This window comes from Oryzias melastigma, linkage group LG18 (genome assembly GCF_002922805.2).
Source record: "Oryzias melastigma strain HK-1 linkage group LG18, ASM292280v2, whole genome shotgun sequence".
Classification (NCBI taxonomy): Eukaryota; Metazoa; Chordata; class Actinopteri; order Beloniformes; family Adrianichthyidae; genus Oryzias; species Oryzias melastigma.
In genome coordinates this window covers 19,302,856-19,313,156 of record NC_050529.1, presented here as the reverse complement: position 1 = coordinate 19,313,156, position 10,301 = coordinate 19,302,856, and the positions used below count along the sequence as shown (strand labels likewise).

The 10,301-nt window shown below is 39.7% G+C and overlaps 1 protein-coding gene across 3 annotated transcripts in view; it reads left to right on the top strand.

Annotated features, from left to right (window-relative positions):
- shroom4 (shroom family member 4) overlaps window positions 1–8,476 on the top strand; it is a 54,701-nt gene extending 46,225 nt beyond the window's left edge. For all 3 annotated transcript variants that reach the window (XM_024287594.2, XM_024287593.2, XM_024287595.2), the window contains 5 exons: window positions 1,927–2,053; window positions 2,166–2,267; window positions 3,804–3,974; window positions 7,517–7,659; window positions 7,730–8,476. In XM_024287594.2, the coding sequence (XP_024143362.1) occupies window positions 1,927–2,053; window positions 2,166–2,267; window positions 3,804–3,974; window positions 7,517–7,659; window positions 7,730–7,886 (700 nt within the window). In that variant the 3' untranslated portion in view covers window positions 7,887–8,476. The remainder of the gene's footprint in view (window positions 1–1,926; window positions 2,054–2,165; window positions 2,268–3,803; window positions 3,975–7,516; window positions 7,660–7,729) is intronic.
- Window positions 8,477–10,301: the final 1,825 nt, after the last annotated feature.

Below are 10,301 nucleotides of genomic sequence, written 5' to 3'. Positions count from 1 at the left end.
CGCAGATGGCCCGCGGGCCGCGAGTTTGAGACCCCTGCTGTAAATCTCTTTGGTCGCCCCTAAATTTCTTGGGTCGTCACTCAAATCTCGTGGATCGCAACTTAGACCCCATGTGTCGCGACTCAAATCTCATGGGTCGCAACTCAAATCTCCCGGGTCGAGACTCAGATCTCGTGAGTCATGACTCAAATCTCCTGGGTCGTGACTCAAATCCTCTGGGTTGTGACTTTGATCTTGTGGGTCACGACTCAAATCTCGTAGGTCGTGACTCAAATCTCGTGGGTCGAGACTGAGATCTCGTGGGTCATGACTCAAATTTCCTGGGTCGTGACTCAAATCTCGTGGGTCGTGACTCAAATCTCGTGGGTTGTGACTTAAATCTTGTGGGTCGCGACTCATAACTCGTGGGTCGCGACTCAAATCTTGTGGGTCGTGACTAAAATCCAGTACGTCGCAACTCAAATCTCCTGGGTCGTGACCAAAATCTCGTGGGTCGAGACTCAGATCTCCTGGATCGCGACTTAAATCTCTTTGGTCGCCCCTAAATTTCTTGGGTTGTTACTCAAATCTCATGGATCGCAACTTAGATCCCATGTGTCATGACTCAAATCTCCTGGGTCGCAACTCAAATCTTGTGGGTCGTGACTTAAGCCTTGTGGGTCGCAACTTAAGCATTGGGGGTTCTGCCTCAAATCTCATGGGTGTAACGATTCTTCTGGAATCGGTAAAAAAAATATTCAAACTCGTCAACATGTTCATTGATGCAGAAAATTAAAAAATCAATTTGACAGTTTTCCATGCATTTGCGCCTGTGGGTGTGTAGGTGCTTACTGGATCAGCGTACTCGCACAGGTAGCGGCAGGGAGGAGAATCTTCTTCTATTGTATTTTTACTGTTCATTAGCGCTCCTCCACCACCTACAATACCTTGGAGCAAAAAGTCAAAACGATGCGAGTCCCCCAAATCTTTCTCCAGGCTTTTCTGTCTTTCTGGGTGTCATATTAACCCAACTGGGCACAAACTGCAGTGATTCGTCTCGTGCTTTGAAGCGGACGCTACCCACGCACCTCTCCCAAATTCTGGTCCCTGATTGGTCATTGTGCTGCGCTGCTTCAATTATGAATAAAACTGTTGAACCGGGTTAAATATTCAATGCGCTCAGCGGCTGGGGGGAATTGCGCTGAACAGGCGCGGGGCAGTCCATCACACATGGAGCACAACATGAACCAAATATAAAAGGATTTTTGATCATGTCAATATTATGTGTAATAGTTTGTTTCTATTGAATCCTTTCTGTTAGTAGGAAAACAGACAGTTTGATGTAAGAGGCAAAAAGAAAACATACTTGACCTTAAAATACCTTTACAGAGGTAGATACGACCCGTATCCACCTGTAAGGGCAGTTGTGACTAAGACATAAGCCTGTGTGTGGTGTTACACATCTTGATCTTCCCACATCAAGCATAAATCACTGTAAAGCTGCCACTTTTATTTCGTGGTCGTGTTTAAACAAGGTTTTGCCAGTTTTTGTGATATTTTTTTCCATTTATGTTGTTGATTTTGTAGAATTCCCTCACTACTTTGTGAACTGTAAGGGCCGCTCGCTGACTTGTCAGAGTGTTTGAATCTACATTTCCAAATTCTAGAGCCCCGGAAATTTCCCAGAAGTCTCTGAAGTCACTAGATTGGCAAATATATAAACAATTTCTCATTCGAAAAGATTTTTTGTAATTCATTTTAAATGCATAATTCCAGTTTTCATCATCAGAACACAAAAATAGTCTGTAAAATGTTCATATTTATTAGGTTTATACTAGTGACGTCATATTTGCCATTAATAGAGAGAAAAAAATATATATATTATAAAATCCAGGGCAGTTTTTTAGAATTTGTATTTAAGTGAACTTATGATGCCCCTCTTGTCAGGAGGTCCGGTGCGAGCTCCAGTTCATCCTTCTACAGCACATCAGGATCCACAGACCAGCTGTTCTCACAGATGAAGGACTTCACTGACAACAAAGACTGGGAGGAAGACAACGAGTTAAGCTACAAGGTAACAGGCAGATCCCGGTTAGCAGGAATAATCCTTGGAAATAACTTGTGCTCTGAATAAAAAAGAAGTATTTGGGTATTATCACATGTGACATTGGTGTTTCTCCATGCAGAGACAGCTGCTGCAGAGCCTTCGCAAGAAACTGGGAGTGCTGAGAGAGGCTCAGAGAGGCCTGCAGGAGGACATCAGAGCCAACTCACAGCTGGGAGAGGAGGTCGGCTCTAACCACAACAAGCGTCCTCCTTCAGAAGTTTGATGTTTTAATCCAAAATTATTAAAGCTTATTCCCCTAAAAGGGACAAATGTACCCGAGTATTCGGAATATTTCCAAATGAGGATGAAGCTAAACTGCTTTTTCTTAAACATCACTATTGATAAAAATCTGCTTTCTATAATTTTTTACTAGAAACATTGTAGGATTACTTTATTAAGATATTTTTATTTTTACATGTTATTCTGCCTTTTTTTTTAACACAGAAGTATAAAATAGATTTCATTTAAATTACCGACTCGTCACATGTTGATGTCTGGTTAAGGACTTCTTCGCGTCACTTTTTGACGTTTTAGGTTTCCCCAAGTCGTCATTTTTTGACACGGGGGCTGTTCTCATTAAATCAAGTATTCCCAACTTGTAGACTACGAATCAGAACCGGTCCAGTACCACGATGCACAGCGCACCAGTAACCAAACCCGGTACCCTAACTCAGAACCGGACCAGACGCGGTACCGGTTCAGGTCTGTTAACGCGTCTGGTGCTGGACCAGTACCGCGTCTAGTACCGGACGCAAACCAGTATCGGGTCCAGTAGCAAGAACTGGTAACAGACCCAGTACTGGACCTGTACGAGACGCCTTACCAGACCTGAACCATTATAGAACCATACTAGACACGACACGTTACTGGACCCAAAGCGGGTTATCTGGTAACGTGTCTGGTCTGGTACGGTCCTGTAATGGTTCAAGTCTGGTAAGGCGTCTGTTACTGGACCCGAACCGGTACCGCGTCGGGTACCGGATGCGAACCAGTATTGGGTCCAGTAGCGAGAACTGGTACCAGACCCAGTACCGGCAACCTGTGCTGGTTCGTGTCCAGTACCAGACACGTTACCTACCCGAATCGATACATAGTACTGGTACTTGACCCAAAGTGGTACGACGACTGGTAACAGGTCTGTTCTTGGACCCAAACCGATACCAGATGCGAACCAGTACAGGGCTAAGGTTAGGGTATCGGTACTGGGCGTGTCCTTAGGATCCAATACCAAATCCGGTACCACATCCGGAGGGTTGTTGACCCTTGATTTTACAAACAGCCAGCACGTCAAAAAATTACGAGTCGGGGAAACCCAAAACATCACTGGTTGATGCGGAAAGGTCCTCAACCAAACATCAGCATGAGACGAGTCGGGAGAGAATGTGTTGTTGGAATCAACATATTAACATATAAAAGAAATAGTTACAAATGTTTCTACCTTTTTATCCCAGAGATAATAAAAAATCCTCTTACAGATTGTCTACTAAGTACAGAAAAAGAAAACGTGTGTAAACAACTATGAATAAAAAAGATTGTTATTCCTTACCATTAGTTTGTAGACCTACTTAAAAAACAAATTCTCTTTGAGCTCAGGATAATTTCTCAAACAAATAACTGAAATCTTCAATGCATTCATTGAACGTCTGGCCTGAAAATGACTGAAGAAGAAGAGCAAACATGGAGGAGGAGTTTCACGCCTGTTGTTTGACTTCATCAGGTGGAGAACATGGTGGTGTCTGTGTGCAAACCCAACGAGGTGGAGAAGTTCCACATGTTCATCGGGGATCTGGACAAAGTGCTCAGTCTGCTGCTGTCCCTGTCGGGCCGGCTGCTGAAGGTGGAGGCTCTGATGGATTCTCTGGACCCGGACACGGACCACCATGAGAGGGTGAGGAGGAGGAGGAGGAGGAGGAGGTCACAACGACGAACCACTCCAATGAAATGGTGTTTTTAACATGTTCTTGTAGCATTTATCTGATGATGGAGGACGGATAAAGAAAATTAAAATTGCATTTCGGCATATTTTTTAATTCAAAGCGTTGTGAATCAGGAGCAGACAAAAAATGGAAAAATAGCTTATTTGTCATAAAAATTAAAGGTTGGCTCCCTGCTTCGCTCTATAGAACATTTTCACATGAGTAAAGTGACTTCCGGTTTACAAGTTTAGCACAATTTTACTTAAAAAAATTAAAGGTAATCTTACCAATTTTAACGGAAATTTGTGCAATATTTATTTTATAAATATCGAGATATAAACAATAATTAGAAGAATAAAATCTAAATTTCCTTCTTATAACTTATGCTAATGCTAATGCTAGCTTTCCACAAGAAGATCTTTTCTGCACAGTTAGTTACTTACATTTCCATGTTCACAAAATCACTAAAAATAGAGCTAAAGTCAGTCCCTTTCACTGTGTCTGTCATTAAAGTAAAATGAATTTTTGATGCTTTTTTTTTTGACGTAGCTCTCCTTTGTTTTTGCTCATAACTGTGTCTGATTTTCAGGAAAATAAAGGTAGCAAAGCAAAAAATTAATTTGAAGCCATCAAAAATATAAGAAAGTGACTATTTTCATGACATTTTAAAAAATACGTGCGGCCAATGCGGAACTTTGGTCTTAGCCGCTCTTATTTTGAAAGCTTAAAAATACATGACTTAACACCATCACTTAAAATATTCTCTGTGGCACTTGGTAAACATTGCTTTTTTTTTAGGTCTGTGATTATTAACGCATTAACCCACGTGATTAATCAAAAAGAATTAATGCGTTTATATGTATTAATTGAATTAATTGAGGAAACAGCCCTTCGCTGTAAAAAAGAAATAAATATTCAATCGTCTTTTAGTACTTTAATCTTGCTATTTTTGTGGTTTAGATCACTTTATCACAAAAAGCGGGCTATTTGATCTGTGGTCCGATCCCATATTGTACAAATACATTTTACCTGGTAAAACATTGCGATTAATCGTGATTAATCCCAACACAAAAATGCGATTATTCCAAATTTTTGGGGAAATTGACAGCAGTCATTAAAAATAAATGTTCTAAATGTAAAGTTTCTTGTGTGATTTCATATTTTGATTATTTCCAGGTAACAAATGGCAAATACTGAGACTAAAAAAAAAATTATAGCGATTAATCGCGATTTAAAAAAAGCAAGTTTCTGGCCCATTTCTGTGGTGTTATGGTTATTTAAAGAAATGGGCGCAATACACAATTCCACCACTAGGGGCAACAAGGAAAAAGAAATAAAGGCATGACCAGAGATGAAGAAATAAACAGCATTTCTTTTCAAGCGTGTGCCACATCTGGGTCAGATGCAGCTCAACGTTGTTAAGTTGCTGTAAAAATTATCAGGCCACCACAATGTGGGGCGGAGCCTAACGGAGCTGTCTGCTATTAGAATCCCAACAACGAGGAAACCGACCATTATTTTATTTTGGGATGGGCGCCGACATGAATATTCCACCATAACAAGCTCTGGCATCATCTAAAAATGGCGGAAACTCCGCGGTTCACTGCAAAAGTCCCGCCTACCGACGCCACGGGAGGTGAACAGTTCAGAGTAGACAGACAAAAATGTTATTGTATTATTTTTCACAAAGATAATAAAGAACATCCATTCATCCATTTTCTTGACCGCTTTGTCCCTTTCGGGGTCGCGGGGGTGCCGGAGCCTAACCCGGCTACTGAAGGGCGAAGGCGGGGTACACCCTGGACAGGTCTCCAGTCTGTCTCAGGGCCTCAATCACACACACATCCACTCTCACATTCACACCTAGGGGCAATTTAGAGTCACCAATTAACCTATGGAGCATGTTTTTGGATGGTGGGAGGAAGCCGGAGTCCCCGGTGAAAACCCACGCATGCACGGGGAGAACATGCAAACTCCACACAGAAAGGTCCCAGCCGGGATTCGAACCGGGGCCTTCTCGCTGTGAAGCAAGAGCGCTAACTACTGCGCCACCGTGCAGCCCCATAATAAAGAACATTTATGAGAAAATCTAAAAAAAGAAATTAGAATTTCAGGAAAACTGTCAAATGGACAGCAGTGTATGGGGTCGGATCAGGATCAGCTTAAAGTGAACGAAAAAACAGATTGAAAACTTGAAAAATAGACATTGTAACTTAAAGAAAATTTGAAAACATTTTTTATTTAAAAAAAAAACAAAATTTGAAAAAATCAGTAATTTTTACATTTATAGTTTTTTTCAAGTTTTCATTTTTATTTTATCTTTTTTCAAGATTTATTTCAAGTTTTCAGGGTTTTTTTTATTTAAAAGAAAGGGTTAATAGATGATCACAAAAAGTACATCTACTGATGGGGATGAATAAAGTTTTATCTCACCATCTTTTTTGTTACCAAATAACATCCACTGTGAAAACCTGTCAGTGGAAAGCAAAAGGCCGCTTTGATCAGTTCTACATGTGGGCTTTCTCTGTTCCCTTGTGGAGTATCAGCGCCTCCTCTTGGAAACAATCAAAGCAGGATTTTGAGTGTATAGTTGTGTTAGTGTGCACCGGCCTGCATTTCATATCCATCTAGATCAGAGGTCTGCAATGTTTAACAATAAAAGAGCCGTATAGTTTTACTTCTGCCTTTAAGAAATTTGGATCTTCATTCATGACTTTCATTTTTTTTAATAATAAATATGAATTATGTCTATTTTTTGGCAAAAACTAAAGCAAGTTTATTAAAACAACCTCACATCTCTCAAAATTCGATTTTTATTTATCAATTTATTTATTTTTTACTGCTCTGGGCAACTAGTAACCAATGTTGTGCAGCATAAGATAATATGTTTTTTAACTCTTAAAAGATCAAACTTTTTACCAAAGTTTTGTTTTGCATATAAAATCTCTTCATTCTGGAGGTAGAATTAAGCAAACAGGACGTCTTCAAGTCAACAGGATGTAAAAACATACGAGGTTTATCATCTATCAACCACAACAATCTATTCATTAATGTAACTAATCTAATTTTAATAAATGCTAATTAAGTAAACCTTACTTTAAAAACAAATATTTTCTTTTTCTTTTATTTATTTTGTTCTTATTTCCCCTCTTTATCGTCAGCAGTCTTATCTACTGGGTTTTGTTATTTTAGTTTGAGGTTGGTAGTCTTTGTTTGCAGGCTTTGTTTATTTGTTTTCTTCAGGTATTTTTGGTTATGCGGCCATTATCAGGAGCTGCTGACTCTGATGGTAGAGATGTCTGGGTCAGCAGACTCCATGACTTATTTTATGCTTGGCCAAGGAGCCGCATGTGGATCTGGAGCTGCAGGATGCAGACTCCTGGTCTAGGCTTGCGTGCAAATGGGATTCTGCCCACTCCACACAATCCAATCGAGTAAAATCAGCTCATCTTTGATTGTGCTGAAGTTAACAGATAAGAATGTTTCAGTTTCGTCTGCCGTCTCTCCTCTGCAGCTCCCCCTGCTGGAGAAGAAGCGTCAGCTGACGCGGCAGCTGTCGGAGGCTCAGGACCTGAAGGAGCACATCGACCGCAGAGAGCAGGCCGTGAGCCGGGTTCTGGGCCGCTGTCTCACCGCGGAGCAGCATAAAGACTACAGGTAAATCCACCCTCACATCTGCTCTTTTGAGTTTTCACTGTTTAATCCTCTTTTTTTCTCCTTCCTGTAGCCACTTTGTGAAGATGAAAGCCGCTCTGCTGGTGGAGCAAAGGCAACTGGAGGACAAGATCCGACTGGGAGAGGAGCAGCTGAGGGGGCTGAGGGAGAGCCTGGGGCTGGGTTTGGGAATGGCTAAGGGAATAACGATGGGATTCAGACATTACTGACCAAAAAACAAAAAAAACTAACAACATGAAGGAAAACGGTGAAACCTAAAGCCATAATATGAAGCTTCCAGCCCATGGATGGATGTAAACCTCTGATGCTAACGCCTCGAGAAATGAAGTTCTTTGAAGAAAATTTCTGATCAGAAACTCAGAAAAAAGCTTTAATAGATGCAAATAAAACCAAAAACAAAAGCCTAGCACATGACTGTACTGCTGTACTCACATTAGAAGTTCTCCTAACAAGAACACAGTTTGTCAGCAGAGATTTTACGTGATGTTTGTCACTCAGGTTGTTTTCCTTCTGTTGCATTTCACTGTTCGTGCTTCCGTCCCTCATTTCATTCCAAAGAGTTGTTCTGTATAAAGTCTGAAAATAGTGCTTTTGAAGTTTGAATTGTCTGCACTTTGTTGTAAGAGATGAATAGGAAGGCCGGATTTTACCATACGAGTTTGTTTGCTGGTAAAGCACTGAATTGATGCTGAAATCCACCACGTTTCTCACCGACTCTGTACTATTTATGCTGAAAAATGTGTTTATTTATTCAAGCACATCAATCCTGCTACAAGGGTCAAGTCAACAGTTAAAAAAAGAAAATGTATTAAAATGTTAAAAAATAATAATTGAATTTTAGTCAAAGACAAACATCTGAGATGAAGTTTCATTAATTTGCTTGAATAATTCAGCTAATTTACATACAAAAATTGAAGATAAAATAGTCATTTAAAAAAAAGGAGTATTTTTCATGCTTATCCATTTATTCTTTGCCAGGACACAAACTAAATCAAAAGTTATGAAAAATAATTATTAGTCATTTTAAGTTTGTGGGGAAAAAAAAACACTAAAAACGTTTTCTAACATGACTTGATGCATTATTTTAACATAGTAAATTCGAATAGTTCATTGTGTAGGTGAACGGTTTCGGGTTGGAGGATTAAAAAAAGTAAAGAAGCTTCACTTCCTCGTTTGCTTCTTTTTTTCCAAACTTACTGTTTACCAGCCGTTAAGCAAATTTTAATGCTTTGTACATATTTAATGTACTCATTGATAAAACTGACCGTAAATGTATTGATTTGAGAGATTTTATTTGTTTCAAAAGAAAGGATGTGTGGTTTTTTTCTTGTACTGTTTGGATTTATTACAAAATAAAGGTAACAACAAAAGCAGCTGTGCAGGAGTTTTATTGGTTTTTAACAATAGTCTTGGAGTCTTCTGCTTCCACTGAGGGTAGAGTCATTGACTGTATAAGAGAACTGGACTGAGTGACTCCTCCCCCCTGGGATTCCAAACAGAAAGTCCCTGCTGGTTCCAAGAAGCCAAAATTCCATAGACTTCTATAAAGAAATAAACACCCATAAAGCTCACTCCTGATTGGTTACAGAGGTTGCCACAGAAACGTTGACTTGAACCAACTACTGCTTACTCACGTTTGGCTCCAACATGCCGTAAGAGGACCTGGCTGCAGACAACCATGTGGCCTCAAGATGGCGCCAGAGCCTCATTAGCCAGAATTCCTCAAACGAAGTGCACGTGCTTCCCTTGCACTGTAAGAAATGAAACATTGTTTTAATTAATAAAAGCTCTGTAATATGTCACATTTAAAAATATTAGATTTCATCAGATTACATTTTTGAAATCAAACAAACGAGTAAACCATCAACCTGAAATTGTAATTTGATGACAACAAAAAAATGTATATGTAACAAATGACAGAACTTTAGTTAATTGATCCAATGTTTCACTTTTTTCATGCAAAAAATCACCGGAACCAGGTTACGGTGAGGGTAACGGTTACGGTTAAAGTAAGGGTTACGGTTAGGGTAAGGGTTACGGTAAGGATAAGGGTTACGGTTAAACTAAGGGTTAAAGTAAGGATAAGGGTTACGGTTAAAATAAGGGTTATGGTTAAAGTAAGGGTTACGGTTAAAGTAAGGGTTACGGTTAAGGTAAGGGTTAAGGTTAAAGTAAGGGTTACGGTTAAGGTAAGGGTTACGGTTAAAGTAAGGGTTACGGTTAAGGTAAGGGTTATGGTTAAAATAAGTGTTATGTTTAAAGTAAGGGTTACGGTTAAAATAAGGGTTATGGTTAAAGTAAGGCTTAAGGTTAAAGTAAGGTAAGGGTTACGGTTAAGGTAAGGGTTACGGTTAAGGTAAGGGTTATGGTTAAAGTAAGGGTTATGGTTAAAATAAGGGTTATGGTTAAAGTAAGGGTTACGGTTAAGGTAAGGGTTACGGTTAAAGTTAGGGTCATGGTTAAAGTAAGGGTTACGGTTAAAGTAAGGGTTGCGATAAGGATAAGGGTTACGGTAAGGATAAGGGTTACGGTTAAAGTAAGGGTTACAGTTAAGGTAAGGGTTATGGTTAAGCAGTGTTGGGCATCTCACTTCAAAAAAGTAATTAGTTATAGTTACTAGTTAC